At 39.3% G+C, this 21,584-nt stretch overlaps 1 protein-coding gene across 3 annotated transcripts in view; it reads right to left on the reverse strand.

Moving 5' to 3' along the window:
* taf1c (TATA-box binding protein associated factor, RNA polymerase I subunit C) overlaps positions 1–13,356 on the reverse strand; it is a 32,539-nt gene extending 19,183 nt beyond the window's left edge. For all 3 annotated transcript variants that reach the window (XR_007937454.1, XR_007937455.1, XM_051938300.1), the window contains exons 1-14: positions 12,910–13,356; positions 11,940–12,051; positions 10,641–10,690; positions 10,326–10,421; positions 9,323–9,390; positions 9,008–9,252; positions 7,401–7,529; positions 7,201–7,318; positions 6,065–6,136; positions 5,839–5,974; positions 3,901–4,029; positions 3,299–3,488; positions 2,911–3,048; positions 106–1,493 (exon numbers count right to left, since the gene is read on the reverse strand). Coding sequence is in view for 1 of the 3 variants with exons in the window: in XM_051938300.1 (XP_051794260.1) it covers positions 106–1,493; positions 2,911–3,048; positions 3,299–3,488; positions 3,901–4,029; positions 5,839–5,974; positions 6,065–6,136; positions 7,201–7,318; positions 7,401–7,529; positions 9,008–9,252; positions 9,323–9,390; positions 10,326–10,421; positions 10,641–10,690; positions 11,940–12,051; positions 12,910–13,026 (2,988 nt within the window). In the remaining 2 variants the exon portion in view is untranslated. The remainder of the gene's footprint in view (positions 1–105; positions 1,494–2,910; positions 3,049–3,298; positions 3,489–3,900; positions 4,030–5,838; positions 5,975–6,064; positions 6,137–7,200; positions 7,319–7,400; positions 7,530–9,007; positions 9,253–9,322; positions 9,391–10,325; positions 10,422–10,640; positions 10,691–11,939; positions 12,052–12,909) is intronic.
* Positions 13,357–21,584: the final 8,228 nt, after the last annotated feature.

The following is a 21,584-nucleotide window of genomic DNA, read 5'->3' on the forward strand; positions in this document are numbered from 1 at the left end:
CTTTACAAGCCAATGACAAGACAATCGCTGCTCTGGGAATCGTGCCCTGAGGTGCCTCATCTTGTGAACTGGCACTCTATAAAAAAACCTAAACCTTGAACATACCTGTTGTGCAAACAGAGAGCTGAGGTAACCATCTGCTGAGCGTTTATTCCTCCTCTGACTGGTTTGGGTTTGTTTCTGGGGCACAGAGAAGGTATTGAGTTTGCTCGGAGTTTGCCGGTCACCTCGTCCATCTCTAAGTCTTTGAGGAGTGGCAGTTGGGGTTGGAGTTGGAGTGTCATTTTGAACGGTGGAAGGTGCTGCGTACTCTAAAACATCTTCCTCCTGAGACAACACCTGCGACAACACCTGCCGACCCTCCCAGTCCGACCAGGCGCTCTGGCTCGTAGCAGACGACCAGCCCGACAGATCGGAGAAGTCGTCCAGACCGGACTGGTAGCTGACAGACGAGGTGAAGCTCCCGGTCAGCTTTAATCGATCGCCGGCGGCTCTTTTCGCCTCCTTTTGCCTCCTCCTCTTCCTCCTCAGCGCATGCATCTTCTCCTCCCTGTTCATCCCCAGCTCCTCCTTCCACCATGACCGCCACGCCTCCTCGCCCTGCCAGGACGCCGTCAGCCGCTGGTTGAGCCGATCCGTCCAGGCCTCGGTGTCCACCTGGCTGGGTAGAGGAACCACATCTGGAGTTCTGAAGGGGGTCGAGGTGTCACCGTGAACCAGCAGCGAGCGTCTGGACATGCACGACTTCAGATCTCGCCTCAAGCTTCGCACGTGTTCCTTCTCTGAGGCACATTCATCAGGCAGTTGTAGCAAACCTTCAGTTTGGATTTTGAAGTACGGCGAGCTGTCTGAGCGTTTCTTCTTGTCACTGCTTATGTGCATCAGTTTCTGAAGCCAGTGTTTCCATGTAACCAGAGTGGTGCTGCTGAGTTTTACTGGAGAGGCAACAGTGCGACTCAAGACGTTTACAGTTTCCTGCACATTGTTCGGTTCCACGGCATCTTGAGCCACATCTTCAGCCACATTTCCACTTTCTGTCACACTTGTGTCCAAATCGCTCCCTCTGTCCAGTTCTGGGTCATCGTTGACGACAACCTGCAGAGCCAGACGTTTCAGGAATCGACTTTGGGGCTCAAACTCTGAATCCTCAGAGTCCATGCTCGGCGTTGGGTTTCTTTCTGGTGTTTCTGGTACAACCCTCTGTGTCATCACGTTCTGAGTTGGACCGACTACATCCTCATCGCTGGACGTTTCTGATACGTCCGGCTCTGGTGGAAGCTGCTTTGCTGTTTTTGTCTCTGAAGAAGCCGGTTGTAGAGGTTCTGTGGCTGCTGGTTGGTGCAGATGTTCGTCTTCTGCTGCTGGAGGTTTACATGTGTCGGCGTTTGGCTGCTCGGGCTCCAGGATCTGATAGAAAATATCTCCTGCTGTTGTCAGCTGGAGGACGCACAGACAGTCGTCGTCACCCGATTTCTTCTGGATACAAGTCAGACCTGATGATAAAAAAAAAGTTAGACGTTAGATGTTGGATCTTGGTTGTTGGCGTCTGAAGTCCCCATTTCTCCAGCTTACATTTTTGCTGCTGCAGTTCTAAAAACCAACACATTTATTACTTTACAGAGAACTTAATCCAAAGTGTCATTGAGCTTTGAAAAACTAAATTAAAGCAAAACCTGATGAACTAAGAAACTTGACAGGTTTTGTCTCACGTTTTACTTGTTCTGTTGCTACCTTTCCTGTTCTGCTTCATTCTCACTGCCCTCATAACCTAGTTTCAGGTACAGCAAGTCGCCATTCTCAGCAAAGAAACTCTAAAAACCAATACAGAGCCAAGCTGGTGAACACAGAGGAACACTTCACAGAAAAAGACCAACATCAGAGTTAAGAGAGAGGAAATACTGGACAGACATGAGCCCAGATTAATAATAACGTGGGTCTTTAAGTGCTTTTTGCTGACAAATCACATCGATAATGGGAACAGAATTCGTATCTGCTGCCCCCAAGTGGCCAAAAATCAGTTATTGTTGGTTGAAAAATGCCTGGATATTAGAGTTGTTTCCCTGTATCTTTCAGTTCATCAACTAACCTGCTGTAATTACTTCTATTATGTAGTTAATACACTGAATCAGAGTACAGAACAGAATTTGATTTCAATTCTTTAGACACCAGATCTTGCACGGAGCCTGAGACAGAATTGCATTTTAATATTTGGCAGCTGTGGGGCTGGTTCCACTGACTTTACGGAGCACTAAACCAGACTTTGAGGTAAAATTGACCAGAAACATGTCGGATCCTGAGCAGCTGAAAAAACACATAGCATTTTTAAATCTATGTGAGGCAGAAATATCACAGCTGGTATATGATGACACCTCTAATCTAACAGCTGCAGGACCAAACACTAAAGGTATGTCCACTGGATCCATAAATTCCCTAACATCCCGTTCATTGTCTGTGTGAAATGCACCGCACTGCATGCTGGATCTGTTGCGGTGCATTTAGAGCTGTGCTGTGGTGTTCCTCGTTGGAGGTCATTTGCATAAAGTAGGCTTGACTTCTACTTCATGCAAATTTGATGCGGGCAGTGGAGGTCCGACGCATCACGAAAAGTCTAAACGAGCCGTTGGTGAATTAAAACGAGGACAGATTCAGCTACTGAATGGCATTTTTCTCACCTCAAAAGCTTTCAGAAATGCTTTCGCTGAAGTGTTTTTGAAATGAAAGAGAAAGTTTGTGAGTGAGCCGCCATGTTGGTTGCATCTACCAGACTGAAGATGAATCGATGTCATGTGACCGACAAGTGGCCCACTATTGACCAAACACCACGCGGGAGATTTTCAGATGCGGCGTGTTTCCATGTGGGAAAAACAGATCCAGTGGACACGTACCATAACACATAGCACCCGTCCTTACCTGCGGCAGGTGAGGACAGTCTGTCGGTTGCTGTTTCCAGGCGATGAGGGATCTGAGCCGGAAGATGCTTCAGACTTTCTCTGGGTCTGAGCAGAGCCTGAGGATGACCTCGACTGGAACAAGCTTCAGCTCTGCCTCCTGAATACATGAACAGTAAGTTTTAGTGAGATACCTGGACGTTCTTCATACTACTAGTAGACAAACATCCTGAAACACTGAAGTCCTTTCAGACCTGGGATATGGAACATTACCGGCTTCGTAAATTTGCTGAAGTAAGAGAATCCTCGACAGAAGTCACCTTTCACTATTTGCTCCTTACGGCTAACCCTATAGACTAAATCTAAACTTATATCAGTTCATCAAAGTGTCCAAACTTCAGGACTCTGACCTGAGTACTGCAGCATCGTGATTTCCTGGGAGACGTTGGACCCCAGCAGAACCTTAGTGGTTCTTTCTTCCGATCCAGAGGAAGCAGAACCAGCGACGATGTGACAAGACATGGGTGGAGACTCCATCATGTGATCCCATTTCAACATGGGCACACATGGGAAACGCTCATCCATGATGTAGGCCGAGTACTGATGGACAACACGAGAAAGGGAGGTTCAGTCTGACTAAAAAAGAACCCAAAAACTTTAAACATCTAGCAGAATAAATCAGTCAAACGTGTTTAAGTCGAGGTTATTCTGTGTTCTACAGTTAGTAAGTTTGTCTCAACATGTTCTGCATGTTGTTTGTTAAATGTTAAAGCAACATCCTAATAATTTTAACTGCACAAACACCTAATAAAACAAGTCCTGACATACCATTGTTAATAACTGACTTGCACTTGTGGGAATCCTGACATCTAGTGGTGAAGTGCAGGTACTTCACTGCAAGTCTAAAAATCTTGGCTTGAGCTCCCAACTTTTTGCTTTAAACTGAAGTTCTGTGGGTTAGAACAAACTGTGAAGAAGGTTTACGTCCACCAGCGATCAAATATAATCATACCTGTGTGGTTATCAGATGATGGAAGCTGTGAGCGTCTCCCAGATATTTGGATAAAATGAGTCTTTCTCCACTTCGACACTCTGAAGCACTGCTAATGCGAAACAGAGTGTGACCAGAGACTGGGTTCACCTGGAGAGGAGGAAAAAGAAAGAAAGAAAGAAAGAAAGAAAGAAAGGATTTAACAGAAAGGTATAAAGACAAAGACAAGGAGGAGAACACAGGAAATCAGTCTCTAAATGAACACCAATAAATGACTTTGTGTGGCTCATTTTCCAAGTTTAGCTCAAGTTTAGAGGTTAAATAAGTTTCTTAAAGCCTCAGAAGTTGCTCCATATTCATTGTTTTAAGAGAAAGAACATAGATGCAACTTTTAAACAGTAAAAAAATGAAAATATTCTTATTTAAATTGGCTAACTGAGGTTCTTAAATGTTCTTAAAATGTGTCATGTGCCATTTATGACAGTAAACTGAGTGCTGGCTATGAGTTATTTGAGTACAGAATCTATTTTCCAATATGTGTCGTTTTTTTGGTTAATCGATGTTTTCTCAACAAAATATCAGGTTAAATACGTTTCTTAAAGCCTCAAATGATGCTTTGTTTTGGGTTAAAGAACAAAGGTGCAACTTCTAAAGTCTAAAGAGCTGAAAAGATTCATCAACTGATTAAGGTTCTTAAAATAGTTTTAAAATAATTTGACGGTTATTTCAGCACCTTAAATGACACATTTTTATGCAAAAATGTGTCATTTAAGTGTTTTGCTTTATCATGTATGATACTAGACTGAATGTTACTTAAAGGGGAACTTCGTTTTTTTTCAACCTGGGGTCTGTTTTCATGTCATTTCATTCATGTGAGTGATGGAGAAATGAATTTTTGACATAGCTCCAGTATTTAGCCAGGCAGGCAGCTTAGCAGCTCATCTAGCGAAAAGTATGGGGCAACTGGCCCCCCGCGTCAAAGTCCGCCCTAACGTGCTTTTTTCCCCACACTGACCGGCTCAGATAGTCTCAATGAGTGTCCCACAACATACTAGAGATGAGAAGTGAATGAAAACCTCCACATTACCTAGCGATCGCTATTTGTTGTGGTCTGTATCCAAATCTCAGGACGCTAGAAAGCAAATCTCGTTGTTTTGGTGCGAGCTATTGCGCGATTTCGGAACTAGATTTGCTTTCTAGCGTCCTGAGATTTGGATACAGACCACAACAAAAAGGGATCGCCAGGTAATGTAGAGGTTTTCGTTCACTTCTCACCTCTAGTATGTTGTGGGACACTCATTGAGACTATCTGAGCCGGTCAGTGTGGGAAAAAAAGCACGTTAGGGCGGACTTTGAAGCGGGGGGGGGGCAAGTTGCCCCATACTTTTCACTAGCTGAGCTGCTGAGCTGCCTGCCTGGCTAAATACTGTAGCTATGTCAAAAATTCATTTCTCCATCACTCACATGTATGAAATGACATGAAAACAGACCGCAGGTTGAAAAAAAACGAAGTTCCCCTTTAAGAGTTATTCGAGTACGGAACTTATTTCCAATGATTTTGATCTTTTTTTTGGTTGAGTGATGGTTTTTACTTTAAAATATCATGATAAATGAGGTTCTTGAAGCCTCAAATGATACTTCAGATTTGTAGTTTTGAGGTTGGGCTTGGACCTGAAGCTGTTGACTAGTTTTGGATAAACTTTGAACCCATTCAGACAATTTTATGTCATTTGGGATCCATTTTGTAATTGTAGACGTGTTTAAAGTGACTTCAGATTTCATTTAGGGAACTTTTTGTTCAATTTCAAAACCATTTTGAACAGTTCAACTTCTGGCTTGTTTTCCAAGTTCAGAACCGTCAGGACAGCTACAGCTACAACCTGAGCTGGACTCATGTATCTTCTTCATTGAAATAAAAAAATACACAACTTCCAGATTCCCCTCGACCTCTGGACTCACCCTGATGTCGGTGAGCTCCGCCCCGGTCCGGTCGGCGTACAGCATCACCCTCGGATGGGCCGAGAACTCGCACCATCTCCATGGCGACTTGGCGTTGAAGTACAGGTTGGATTCCTCCGTCCGAACCTTCTGCATCCTGACGGGTCACAAAGTCTCTTTATTTCCAGATTCGTTTACTAAAACAGACGAACCTTACATCTTTCTTCAGTCAACTCGACTTCCTCACCCTCTACCGACGGTCCACAGCTTCACGGCTCCACTTTCACTGGCCACCAGAACTTCACCTAAAACATGAGGACTGAACACAAACACCGGGGAGGACGTGAGTTTAACCTCAGCTGGAGCAGTTCTGAAGAACTCATAATGGGTTTTTCAATCTCAAATCTTCAGGGATCTTCTGCTCGACCATCTCTGATGCTCTTCAATCATATTTTTGTCACAAATGATGGATATTTGAAGCTGTATATGGGAAATTTTATATTTCCAACCACTTTCAGCAGTTTTTTCTCACAAGTAAATTTGAATCTGAACAGCAATATCTGAGGAATTGTTACAGATAAAAACATGAAATTTTCTCTGTTATTTCTCATCATGTCATTGATTCAGAATCTGTAATACTGAACAAACAGATCAAATAATCTCTGACTATTGTGGGAGTTGGAATATGCAAAAAACACTGAAGATGTCATGAGAAGTTCCATCTTTAAGCACAAATTAACAATAAAACCCAGAAGTCTACTGATATTTTCTGATCCACATGTAGCTGCAGGTCACAATAATACAAAACTAAACATGTAGAATACTTTTTCATTTTAAATACTTTGACAGAAAAATAAAAAAAAGGTTCTTTTCGAGCAACTTTCTAAACTGATAGAGCAGGATTGACAAGTTGTATCACAAGAACTAAAATATTAGTAGACAGTCTCAACAGCAACGGATGGTTTTCATGGTAATAATTAGAGCTCAATAGAACTTCCATACAGACTCAGAGGAAAAAATCCTAAACAGTTGGAAGCAAAAAAACTAAACTTCAGCTCCTGTTCACTTAACCTAACCATAGTCAGAGAATATTTGATCTATTTGTCCGATTATACAGATTCTGAATCAATGACAAGAGAAACAGCAGAGAAAACTTCTGGTTTTTATCTTTAATAGTTCCTCAGATATTGTTGTTCAAAGAGACTCAGATTTAAATGTGAGAAAAAACCTGCTGAAAGTGGGTCGACGGGCAGATTTTGAAAAAGATGTATCTTTTAAAATACTCTACATATGAAGCTAAAATCTCAGATATCTTAATAAACATCTGTATTTTGTGCTGGAGAAATTTCATGTAAATCCCAGTTTTCTGTCCTGATCACTGACCTGACGTTGATGCACGTCGACACTTCAGCAGTTTTAACAACCTGCAGCAGACGAGGTTCGTTTGTTTCACTGAACCTCCAAACTCCACAGAAGTAATTCGATCGAACGCCAACGCAGCCTAGAAACGACAAAAACATCCTTAGATGTGTGCAACGAAACTCTACAACTAATTCACTCCTGAACGTTTCCAGCAATCGTACACTGGGTCAAAAGTGAGCTGCAGCTGATCTGTCTGATGGATCCTTTGAGCTGGAAGCTGAAGGAGCTCCTGCTGGTGTCCACAGAGGATGAACCGCCTCGCTGGTGCTGCAGCGCCACCTGGTGGAAGGCTGAGGTACTGTGTTAAGAAAAAAACCACAGGAAAAACACACCTATCTACTGAACGTGGATGTTACTGTGAAACGCCAAGAAACAAATGGCATTTTGACCATTTTGTGCCAAGATGGTACCTGAAGCAATGAAAAATTGTTGCTTTCAGGCATGATTTTTGTTGTTTTGGAGGAGCAGCTCCACAAATGAAAAGATTAATCAAAGAGTTAACTGACTAAAGTTTTTTAAAATGGCTTAAATAGGACATAATGCTCAGATTTAGTAGATTTTTGAGCAAAATCTGTCATTTTGGGACTTTTCTTTGCCATTATGACAGCAAACTAAGTGTTAGTTACGAGTTATTTGAGTACAGAACCTACTTCCAATGATATAAATGTTGTTTTCTGGGTTCATTGATGGTTTTCTCTACAAAATATCAGGTTAAATATGTTTCTAAAAGGCTAAGATGATGCTTCAGATTCGCTGTTTTTGGTGAAAGAACGAAGGTGCAACTTTAAAAGTGTAAAGAGATTATTATGTAGAATGACTAATTGAGGTTCTTAAAATGGTTTTAAAGCAATTTTGAAACGATGATTAATCATTTCAGTTGTTTTTCAAGCAAAAACGTCATTTTTATTCTGTTTTTTGGTAAATCGATGAGTTCCTCTACACAATCTGAGTTACAATTTTCAGGTTTCTTCACATTTGTAGTTTTTTTCCAGGAAACAGGGCAAAAAAGTCAAGTTCAGTGCTAGAGAACATCAAACTTTGTCAATTTTTGATGCAAATATGGAAAAAAGAAATCAGAAAATTTAAAGATTCACAAGCATTTAAAAGGTCAAAAGACCTGAGAAGGTTTTACTGTACGACATAAGTAGAGCTACAACCATCTTCAACTTTTCAATTATTTACCAACTATTCTGATAATTCCAGACTCATTTTTGATAAAAACAGTGAATTCTCACACAGCAGCTTATCAAAGTGAGTATTGTCAGTTTTTTCTCAGTAGACTGAATGTTTTTGGACAAAACAAGATATTAAACATCATTTCGCTCTCAGAAGTGTCACAAGTTAGATTCTCATTCTGAATAAAGAGGTTTTATAGCGCACATAGTTCAGATATTTTGACTAAAATTGTTAAATTGTTGGTATTATCTACTATAATTTTAAAAATCTGTATAATCTCCATCAGATAGGAGCAGCAAACCCTCACAGAGGGGTGATAAAAATCAGAATATCAACATTTTTGGCTAAAAAAATGACAAAATCTTACATAATTTTGTAAATTTTATAACAACTACTGCAGATATTATGAAAGCTGATCAATATTAAAGCACAGAATACTTGTGGCGGTCCCTTAATTTCGAGAAATTCCAACATGTTTTACGACAAATTACTGGAAATTTCTTCGTAGTTGAACGTTTTGTACTTTTCACACCTGGAACATTAAAGAAAAGTTGAATCTTTGCCTTAAAACTTATTTTTTTCTTCAGGATACTGAGGAGGTCCAGTCCCGGGTTTCCTGGGTAGAGGAGGCAGCCATGCTGGGAGTCGCTCTGCTTAAACGGGATAAAAGCCAGAGCGCCCCCTGTGTTTGCTTCAGGAAACAGCAGCCGGTCCGTCTGATCTGTCAGCTCTTCATGCAGTAAAGAACCGAGCAGCTGAGGAGGAACTTCATGGAGAACGTCCGACATCAGGCCGGCGTAGCGCTTCATCCTCGTCCACTTGTACGACTGCTGACATCTGACCAACAAAACAAACGTCAGGCCACTCAGACGACGACTTTATGTCTGGTTTTAAATCTTTAACTCACACTTTAAAGTCGAGTCTGTGCAGGTCGTTGTTCACTCTCCCCATGAGGACCGAATCTTTCCGATAACGCTACAAAAAACATTCAGAAAAACAAAATTAAAACCAACAAACGCTGCCTAAGGCTTGGAGAAGCTGCATTTAATTGATACAATAATCAAGATTTAGATCTAATTCCAAACACCAAAGCATCAGTTACCATGGAGATCTAGCTCCACAGCATCAGTTACCATGGAGATCTAGCTCCAAAGCATCAGTTACCATGGAGATCTAGCTCCACAGCATCAGTTACCATGGAGATCTAGCTCCACAGCATCAGTTACCGTGGAGATCTAGCTCCACAGCATCAGTTACCATGGAGATCTAGCTCCACAGCATCAGTTACCATGGAGATCTAGCTCCACAGCATCAGTTACCATGGAGATCTAGCTCCACAGCATCAGTTACCATGGAGATCTAGCTCCACAGCATCAGTTACCATGGAGATCTAGCTCCACAGCATCAGTTACCGTGGAGATCTAGCTCCACAGCATCAGTTACCGTGGAGATCTAGCTCCACAGCATCAGTTACCGTGGAGATCTAGCTCCACAGCATCAGTTACCAAGGAGATCTAGCTCCACATCATCAGTTACCATGGAGATCTAACTCCAAAGCATCAGTTACCATGGAGCTCGAGCTCCAAATCATCAGTTACCATGGAGATCTAGCTCCACAGCATCAGTTACCATGGAAATCTAGCTCCACAGCATCAGTTACCATGGAGATCTAGCTCCAAAGCATCAGTTACCATGGAGATCTAGCTCCACAGCATCAGTTACCATGGAGATCTGGCCAGGTTAAGAGAGAACCACCTTCCTGCCACTAAAACCTCTGATTTTAGACTCGACCCACTGATCGTTTCACAGAGATGACCTTTGAAAATCCGCTCTGAATCACATTTACTGCTTACAATCTAAATCTATGTTTAATTTACGTCCACAGAAAATAAATAAAAGCTGAAACTCACCGACTTGCTGTTTCCATTGAAGTCAAAATTCTCTCCCAGGAGTTCAGACATGCAGCCGAAGGCGTGGAAGCAGTGATCTACGTAGAAGTTCTCCATCTGAATACGAGCAAAAAGAGGTTGAAATGTTGACGTTAAAAAGATTTAATCCAAGTAAAACTGACCAGACGGATAATCTGCAGCATCCTGGTGAGGAAATCAATGGTTTAAATGAAATGCAGTAGCAAAAAATATTACAAAATCAGCAAAAAACTGCAGGAAACAATAAAAAAGCAAAATTAGTTTTGTAAACATGATTTGATTTTTGGTTTTACTCACATGTTTAGTGAAGTCTTCTGGATTTGGAGGCTTTAGAGGCCAAACGAAAGCTGGAAAAGATGATTTTAAACATTTTAATGCAGGAAGAATTAAAACTGCAATCAATAATTCATCAGTGTCAACTTTTAAAAGATAGATTAACTGCTTTGAGTATTTTTTAAGGAAAAAGGAAAAGAAAAATTCTCTGATTCCAGATTCTTAAACGTGAATATTTCCTGTTTTTTCCTCCTTTTTGACAGTAAACTGAACATTTAAGGGCTGTGGAAAAAGAAAACCAGACGTTTTTCACCAGTTTCAAAACAACTAATTACTTAATCTAGAAAATAATCAACAGCTTAGTCAAAAATTAAAGGAATTTTAAGAAATATTATAGTATTATATCTGGTGTTCAGGCAGAATAATAATAAAGAAGAATAAAATAGAGATTTTACTAAGTAAATATGCAAAAGTAAGAGACAGATGAATTTAATCAGAAAGAAATGTAATTTATTCTATGAATTCCTTCTATTTGTTTTCTGCCTTTGGAAATGTTGAAATTATTTTGTAAATCAAAATATTTAAGGGTAAAATACTGCATTTATAGCCGACAGAAAGCACTACTGAATATTCTGGACCAATTTTAAAACAGATATATGAACGTACTCCAAAGTTTTTACAGTTAAACATCATATATTGCTCCATTTTTCAGAGATTTAATCTAAGTTTATCATGTTCCCCACATTATCTTTTTCAGATTTAAGCTTATATATTCTATATTAATTTCATGTAAAGTAAAATATTTGAGGTGTTTTTCTTGCTGTCATTATTTGTTTTAATAAAGACAAGAAAATTCATTCAAACTCAAAATTAAATATTTTAATAATTTTAAATATTGGATTTCTGATTTTGAGGAGCTATGAGCCAAAATCATCAACAACAACAATTTTAATATTTGAGTTTATTACATGTAATGAGTCTAGAGTATAATAAAACATGTACTTTCTTGGAATAAAAATGTTAAATAAAAATAAAAAATATAATTTGAGAAGCACAATTAGATGTTGAAGAGCTTTATGAAAGCCAGAAGTGATTATTTTTTACACTTTCACACAATAAAAATGGATTTTCAACCACATTGGACCTTGAATATGTTGTATTTGACACCAGAAACAGTAAAAAAAAATCTGCTGAACCATTCAAAAAACTCAACTTTAATCCTGTATTTTTATGTAAAATTACGTCAAATGAGTCTCTGACCTGCTTCAGTTTTCTAGATCTTAACGGGAGGAAAACTAGAATTAAATGAGGTCAGAAACTCACCGTTTCTTGGCGACAGAAGTGGAACCGGCACCGATTCGACGTGACGCCACGACTCCCCTCTGGGCTGATGTCTGGATGTAAACGTCCAGCTGGAGTTTGGACCAGAACCGGCCTGAAAATACAACAAACGTCAAGAAAAACTGCATCTAGCCGTTGGTTAGGCACTTTAACTTGGATAAATAACATTTCAGTCTCTATATATCTGCATTATTTTACCTGCTGTGTCCTAAAGTACCATCAATCCAGCACTTTTTGCATTAAAATGACTTGATATCATTCATATTTTTAAGATTAAAGCTTGCAAAAATGAGATTTTCTTTCATTTTAAGGAAAAAATGAATCTGTAAACCATGTTAATTACAGTCTAGTTAGCAAAATTCAACATAAACAGCCGAAACATCACAAATAATTGCCAATAATAACAAATATTATGCCTTGAAACTCTATAAAACACAAATTTCAGTTTTAATCACAATTATTCTGCCACAGGAAACAGTAAAATATCACTAGTGACACAGTTTCTTGCATAAACAGCATTTTTGTTTCTATATATCTGCATTATTTTACCTACAATCCAGCAGTTTTTGCATTAAAATGACTTGATTTCACTCCTTAGGGTCATATTTTGAAGATTATATCCTGCAAAAGTGAGATTTCCTTTAATTTAACGTAAAAATTTATCTAAATTCTGACTAAAGTCGAATTTGCAAAAACCAAACAAAAACAGCCTAATCATCTGAAATAATGCAACAATATTGCCAACAATTATAAATATTACGCCTGAAAAAAACACTATATTTCAGCTTTAATCGCAAATATTCTGTTAAAGGAAACATTAAAATATCACCAGAGACATACGGTTTTAAATATTTGACCATTATAACAACAATAAAGCAGCTTTAAATGTAAATAAACTGGATAATAATGGTTTTTCTGCACCGGTCCGTCCTCCTGCTCAAAGCCGACTCACCTGCGGTCTGACTCGGTCATAGCTGCCCCAGCTCCTGGCGCAGTACCTGGGGACCGGGTCCGGCGGCCCGCAGCTGTAAAACGAAGGGAAAAGCTGCTCCGGGAACTTGTAATCCATTCTTATTTTGGCGTTAATTAATCAAAATAACGCTAATTTTCCTGGTTCCCCTCCGTCCACGTTCTCCTCCGTCTGGAACAAGTCTGGACATGTTGTTCCCTTTAGCTGCTAACGTTAGCATGCTAGAATAAAGCCGTTTGTCCCGCTTTAAACACAATGACACACATTCAGCTGCTCTACATTAAACCGTATTTACACATAGAGACGAGAAAGGGTCCGAAAAGAAAATAAAAGCGGCGTTTAATCCACCGGAACGTTCAGTGAATCGAGCAACACGTGCACAAACCCGAAACAAGAAACGAGGAGTCAAGTTAGACTCAATGAGGGGCGACAACAACAACAACCGCGAACCGGAACTTCCGGTTGGTATTTTCTTTTCAAAAGAGACGTTTTTTTTATTTTTATAAACTTTATTACAGACACAGTGGTCCAGATAAGAGCAAAAAACAGTACATCATAAAAAAAACACAACATATACACAAAGAACAATTAAAAAACAAATAAAAATCAATTACCTAAGAGGAGATTACTATACCAATGCTTCCATATCTTGGACAGATAGCGTGTAGAGCTAAATTTGATGTTAGTCAATGCCATAATTATGCTGTTCTCTGAGTTATTCAGTCAACATATAAACTTATACATAGAATTCCTCAGTGTGGCATGCAGCGTATTAACTAGCTGTCTCAGAGAGAATCATGCAGGGCTGTTCACATGACCAACTAAGATTTTTTTATAATTTGGCACATGCAGAGGTCCAACCCCTAAACCATCATAGCTGCAATCAGAAATGCCATATCTCTTTTATATTTTCTTTTACAGACTTTAGAAGATTCGGGTGATTATGAGCTGAGATCAGCAAAAAAAACTCATGTTTTCTGGGACAACTTTTTCCAACTCCTAGAAAAGCTGTATGTTGTATTTGCAAGCATGATATCTGGCAATATTGTGGAAATTTAGTCCCTCCCCGACTGAAAAAAGGTAAAGTTTGCTTGGATATACTACTTCATGGAATATTTGGCACCATGCCAAAAATATGATATCTCCCAATATTGCAAATCATGGAAAATAGCAACAAATATGAGACAATGTATTTCCGATGTGGTCACCTTTATTTCAAATATCTCAGTTCAAACCACTAACAGTATTGATATTGTTCACAGAAAAAGGATATTTACCCAAGGATGTTGGGACAGAGAAAATTTTTTTGATTTTCTAAATTTAATATTTTCATGGCACATACGTTTGAAAACTTGAGTTTTGAAGTCAATGTTATTCCAATGAAACAGCCTAGTTTGAATAAATTCCAATGAAAATCTTATATTTATCAAATTTTGTCAATATCTATATATTTATGTAGAAGTTATTATATATATCATATATCATCATATATCCACATGTTTCTTGTACAGAAATGAACAGGAAGCTACATTGATATTATGTCTATAATTTATGTAAAAGGGGGTGGGATTAAATAAGTTCGCTTCTTCCCACTCCCTTTCAGGCACTCTATGGGTTATGTGAGCACATGTATTACCTGTCCAGTTACTGTTGTGTAAATGATACCTGCATTGAAATCATGTTGTCTGAAAGTCATTGCCTGAAATAAACTATTAACTAACTAACTAACATGTATACATACATATGCCATCTACGTCATGGTAGTCCTGTACTATAGCAGCATGAACAAAGAAACTGAGAAGAAAGACACTGCATGTTCTATAAACACTAAGTCTACATGACAACATGGTTATGTTTTCCATATCCAAGGAAGATGAATTCAGTGCGAAACATATATATGTATATATCAAGTAGTGAGAGTTAGACATCCACTAACAAACAGATCTTCAAAGTGAACAGGTGTCCGGAGGTGTCAGCATCACATGAAGAAAGTGAAACTGTATGCCCACCACAGTCTTTCCCATAAACCCCTTCAAAAATACAGGCCATCTTCTGATCTTTACCAAAAAAAAAAAAAAAAAACGAATAGGAGTTGTCTGCAAATTCGTTGACAGTTGACAGCTGATCTTGAGGTCTGTCTGCAGCTGAAGGAACAGGGTCGCACCAAAATAGCAATATAATTTTTTTCCCCATGCTTATTTACTGCTATCAAGGTAGTATATATTTTTACGATTAAAGAGTTTATCACAATTTTCTGCCCAAGCATAGCAGATATTTCGCACCATATGTTATGAATTATGACTTGCAGCCAAGAGTAGCTGGCTGCAGACCTCCAACCTCCACGGGTGACAGGAAACACGTCACCTCCATGGGAGACAGGAAGTTGTTCGTATTTTATGTTTGGTTCTAAAAACGTGCAATTTTAAAAATAAATAAATGTATTTATATAGCACTCAGTTTTCTGTCTTGTGCTCGTTCTCTCCTTGCAGCTGTCGCCCTCTGGTGAGAAATGGCGACGCTACGCGCATCCAAATCTGTATGGAAAAAATATCAATTTTTGGTATATTTTACGCCATATCCTTAGGTAAAATTAGCAGAAGGCAACTTCAAACTGTCTTAGCGGTAAGTTCAGCTTAGTTTTAAGAAATAGGAAGCGTCCCCATGAGAGATTTTGATTGTCAAAGTGAAAGGATTTCCCCTATTATTTCAATGTTGAAGGGCCTGAACTGACTTCAGAAGGCTCAATTTTCAAAGTGACAAAAGTCAAAGAATAACCAAAACACAACACTCTTTTTTGGATAGAATCTATTTTTTTAGTCAACTGAACATTTGGGGAAGTTTAGAACAAAATCGATGATGGTCATGTGAACAATTTTCTGGGTTCTGCATGATTCTCTCTGAGAAAGCCAGTTAACAGCTGCAGCCACAAACATCTCACTGGCGCTACACCATCGTGGGCTTCTCAGCAGCATTCTCATGGCATCATTCTCATCAGCAACCTGGAGTTTACGCAGGCTTGCTTTGCTGTAATTAGACCACAAGTGGGCAGTATAGAGAGGAGTGCAGTGAGCTCTGAACAAAGCCACCTTCACTGTTTCTGAACATGCCCCAAACTTGCGAAGCAAACTATTTGCTTGAGCATATAAAGCCCGGCATTGCCTGTAAATGTCTTGGTCATCCTGCAGCTGGTCGGTAATGAAATGCCCAAGATACTTAACTTTGCTCACAACTCTAAAATTATTACCTGCCAATTTGAAAGTAGGAAACATTAGATTTTTGTCCTCCTTAGCTCTACAAATCATGACCACACTCTTATCTGTATTAAATTTCATGTCATGAACAGAAACACATTCAGAACAGACCTTAAGAAGTTGCTGGAGACCAGCACTGCAGGGACTGAAGATCACAAGATCATCCGCATACATAATATGATTCACCAACATATTACCGATCATAATTGATGGATCGTAAGATAATGTTTATTTTTTTGCCGGAAGCGACAGGATGTTAATTTTGCTGTGATGGAGACTTTTGCGGACCATAGCAAAAATAAATAAATGATGAATTATAAAATGAAAATAAAAAAATATGATTATTAAACAGTAAATACAGCCTAAAAACCTATCAGACACATTCATATACACTCAACAAAAATATAAACGCAACACTTTTGTTTTTGCTCCCATTTTTTATGAGATGAACTCAAACATCTAAAACTTTTTCCACATACACAATATCACCATTTCTCTCAAATATTGTTCACAAATCTGTCTAAATCTGTGATAGTGAGCACTTCTCCTTTGCTGAGATAATCCATTCCACCTCACAGGTGTTCCATATCAAGATGCTGATTAGACACCATGATTAGTGCACAGCTGTGCCTTAGACTGCCCACAATAAAAGGACACTCTGAAAGGTGCAGTTTTATCACACAGCACAATGCCACAGATGTGGGCAGCCTTCATTTGGTTTTATTCTGTTCTTTGATTTAGCAACACTCACCAGTTTTGTGTTCATTGTTACCACTTTTATGTTCCATTCACCACTAAGCAATAACTCCCTTCACCTTGGCCAATAACATCTGGTTTTTTGTTGCATCCAGCCAACCCCTAGAGGCTGGATTGTAACATCCATCCATTCTCTGTACACTTTATCCTCACTAGGGTCATGGGGGGTGCTGGAGTCTATCCCAGCTGACTCAGGTGAAGGCAGGGGACACCCTGGACAGGTCACCAGTCTGTCACAGGGCTACATATACAGACACACAATCACACTCACATTCACACCTACGGACAATTTAATAATAATAATAATAAAATTTATTTATAGAGCACTTTTCATGCACAAAATGCAGCCCAAAGTGCTTGAACAAAGTGATATAAACTATAACAGTTAAAAAAAAATAAATTAAAAAAATTAGAGTAATCAATTAACCTCAGCATGTTTTTGGACTGTGGGAGGAAGTCGGAGTACCCGGAGAAAACCCACACATGCACAGGGAGAACATGCAAACTCCATCCAGAAAGATCCCAGGCCCACCCCGGGATTTGAACCGGGGATCTTCTTGCTGCAAGGTAAAAGTGATAACCACTACTGCACTGTGCAGCCCTTGGATTGTAATAATGGCAGTTAAAAAGTTTAAACAATAACAACATTTCTCTTTTCCTTCAATGCATTTGTTTACATTTAAACAGACATTCTAGAGTTCTTGCAGCATTTAAATCTCTGTGTGCAGGCAGTTCTGAACAGTGTCTTACAGATTTCTGCAGGACAACAGGACTACATTGAAAGTAGCAGGACATTGAGATTAAACTCAACGACGTCAACCTTTTAACAAAATCAGCGAGCATTTTTGAGGTAAGGAACTTCACTGTTCTGTTGCAGAGCAAACATTCAGAAGTCATTTTTAAAATCAGTTTTTTCTTTAAACAATACTGTCCAATTTGTACTTAAAAATGTGAGTCAGAACAAGATAACACTCAGTTTTGTTGTTGTCTTGTAGTTGGTTACAGTTATGAACATATTTTTATGAAAAACTAAGGTTTCAACAGTGTGCTAGGTAAGTGATGTGTTCAGGTTTGGTCATAACTGGATAATTAAAACCAACCACTACTCCTGTAAAGTGCAGAAAAACACTTTTTTGTTGATAAAAAGTTTGGTTTTCAAGCCGCAAACTTGGAATAACCATGACCAAATGCATAGATATGTTGGGATAGCAGGATTTTTCTACTGGGAAATATTCATATTGGAGTATTTAATGATAATCTGATGTGTTGATGTGAGCAAGACTTCAGCTAAATTCTCTTCCACTAAGAAAATTAATTCAATAAGTGTAATAAATAAGGTAACAGTTCACTCTGTTTCTCCAGCTTACAACATGGAATAGAAAAATGAAATGGGATTACACTATCCAGCAATATCTTTCTTTTTTGTGCTACAACTTGTCATATCTGCTCAATCAGTTACTGAAGTTCGTCACATTTTCTTTTTCATTTTTGTGAACAAGCAGTTAATGTTAAAAAATGATTCTGTTTGTTTTGTTTATCCTGGCATGCAGCTACACGTGGCAGAAAACATCATTGGTCGAATATTTTTTAGGGGTAATGTGTGCTCAGAGATGGGACTTTCCTGAACAGCTTCAATTGTTTTTCATATTTCAATTCAACTATAATCAGAGATTATTTCATCTACTTGTCCTGTAGTAGATGAGAAATAATAGTGAAAAATTCAGCTTTTATCTGTTTTAGTTCCTGAGATACTGTCATTTAAACATTTTATGTTTTTTAATTATCTGAAAGTACTTGATATCAATGAAAAGTAAACACAAATACAGGTTTAAATGTCCATATTTTGTGCTATAAAAAATCATGCAAATGAGACATGGTTGAGCAGAAAATATTCAAACAAATTTAAGATTTCAGCAGTTTATACTAACATTAATCAGAGCATGTCATTATAGGTTATTAAGTGCAGACAGATGAGAAAAGCAGGGCCAGTTTTTGTAATTTAACACGACGTATTCAAAAATATACAACGCTTTCTGATTGTTTTTAAAGGCATTGTAGAATTCCTGCTGAACACACTCAGAGTGGAATCAGCTTTTCATCTTATTTTGTTCAGTTATTTATTAGTTTGAGTAGTTTAGTGAGATCAGCTTAACACCAAACTCAGAGACATCCACATTTCAACAAAATCCAGAAAAGCAAACTTTTGTGAAGTCAGTAACTCCACTCTTCTGTTGAATGAAGTAAAGACTTTGGAGTTTCTGAGGAAGCATCCATGTAATTTTGCTACAGTACTGTCCAATATGCCTTATAGCACAATTCAGAACAGGGTGTAACACTCACTGCTGTTGTTTTGTGACAACTGGCTCAAGATTTAACAAATTTGATTGAAAACTGAGATCACAGCAGTGTGGTAGATTACCAACGGTTTAACAGGACATCCATAGATCATGGCTCTCTTTTGTGTCTGCTTCCCTTTCAGTCTTCTGTTACAAGATAAAAATGTGCCTTGAACGTTTACTCTCATCATCGCCCCCTAAGAGGACCAAAAAGCCGTCGTGGGTCCCAGTCCCAAAAGGATACAAGTTTGTGAGAATCCTGGGAAAAGGCGGCTTTGGATTGGTGATGGAATGCAGGAGAAAACAAATCGGAGAGCACGTGGGCATAAAGGTGTCCGAAATGGACAATCTGGACCACGAGGTAGGACACTGATTTTAACTGACTTTCAGAAAGTTGTATATTTGGTAGAATATACCTTTAAAACTATATATAGTTGAACAGAAAATAGCCTTTTGAGCAGAATGAAGTCAACATACTATTTGGGTGGGATAACCGTTGTAAGGAGTGGTGCAGAATGTATTCTTTTAGCTAAACAGTTACACAAAAAAAACATTTTTTAAACAGAGGTAGTACCACCACAAGACTCTCAGTAGTGTTACTGGTCATGCTATGTACTTTATAGTTGTTGAGAAGAACTGCTTGGATGATGCCGCTCAGCAAACATATTCTGTCTCCACAGGCGGAAATCCTGAAAGAGCTCAAGCGCCACAACTCGGACGAAGCCAACATCATCGAGTTCAAAGGAGATGTCCTCATAGAAAATAAGCGGCTCCTGGTGCTGGAAAAGTTGGACATAAACCTGTGGGAATATGTGCGAAGTTTATCACAGCCAATGGAACTGGAAAACATCCGTACAGTTATTCAGCAGGTGTGACCTTCTATTGTCTCCTTATGTTTATCTCCAACTTCTACTTTTGTCATATGACAGACTTCTTGAACAAACTCCTGATAAATATTCTGTTGTTACTTACAGCTGGCTGTAGCTCTGAACACAACAAAGAGTGCCGGCATAATCCACGCTGATGTGAAGATCAATAACATCATGATGGTGGATCATGTGAAGCAGCCCTTCAGGGTAAAACTCATAGATTTTGGTTTGGCCATGCACACGTCCGAAGCCAGAGCAGGAATGCTTCTCCAAACACCGCCAAATAGGTATGAAATGCTGATAAGTTTTGAGACATCTTTAGTTCAGTGCTGTCTCCTTACTCTCTACTGCGTCACATCTTCATTTGATGTTTTTTCCACATTCAGAGCTCCAGAAATCTTCCTGGGCCTGCCGTTTTCAGAGGCCATCGATGTTTGGTCGTTAGGCTGTGTGATGGCCAGGATGGTGGCTCATACTCCTCTCTTCATGCCAGACTCAACCTACGGCATAGTGAGTAAATTACTGTAGCTGAAACACATTATAAGCCGTCACAGGAATAGCTTCAGGTCTAACGTGGTGTGTTTTGTCTGCAGCTCCAACAAATGATCTGTCTGCTGGGTCTGCCGCCACAACATCTCATCGATGCTGGCCGGAAATCACGATCCTTTTTCACGAAAATGCCAAGTGGTTTGTGGCGGCTGAAGGTACAATAGTCCAACTGTGATTTTTTTTCTCTGACCTTTACTCCCTCAATAAGATGAAGACTTCAGTAAGCATCATTGTTTTCTTCTTTCAGACACAGAGAGAGTATTTTGGGACATATAACTTCCACTATGCAAGCCACAATTTCCCTTCTCTGGATGAAATGAAAACGGTAGGTAGTTTTGGAAGCAGCAACTAGTTGCTGAAAAGACACACTCATTTATTGTATTCACATTTGACGGTGGAAGGTGATTTGACCACTGTTGGACTTTCCAAATGTTTTCTGCACCAGGTGTGCTCTGAGACGGACAACCCAGCAGAGGCTGATGAGAGGAGGGAGTGTATTGAGCTGTTGGAGGCGATGCTTCAGTGGGATGAGAAGAACAGAATCACCCCCAGTGGTATCCTCAACCACCCCTTCATCACCAGAAGCTACATCAACAGCAGCTCCCCCACCAGCAGTTGGTAAGTGTGTTTCTATTTACTTTGTACACAGGATGTGAGACATTAGCAGCCCAGCAGGTGACAAAAGACTGATACGGACTTTTGCTGATTTCCATGTTTACATGTTTTGCTTGTAAACTCAAAAGTGTATGTTTCCTTTTTTTAGTGATGAACCTAAACACTCCACCAGCATGTCCACCATGGTTAAGCCTGCAGACCCTGAAACCAGAAGTCACCTGACAGGCTTGCCTGATGAGGACAGAGACTTTGAGGAGAAGAACAGAGAAAAGATCAAGGCT

This window comes from Acanthochromis polyacanthus, chromosome 18 (genome assembly GCF_021347895.1).
Source record: "Acanthochromis polyacanthus isolate Apoly-LR-REF ecotype Palm Island chromosome 18, KAUST_Apoly_ChrSc, whole genome shotgun sequence".
In the NCBI taxonomy this organism is placed as follows: domain Eukaryota; kingdom Metazoa; phylum Chordata; class Actinopteri; family Pomacentridae; genus Acanthochromis; species Acanthochromis polyacanthus.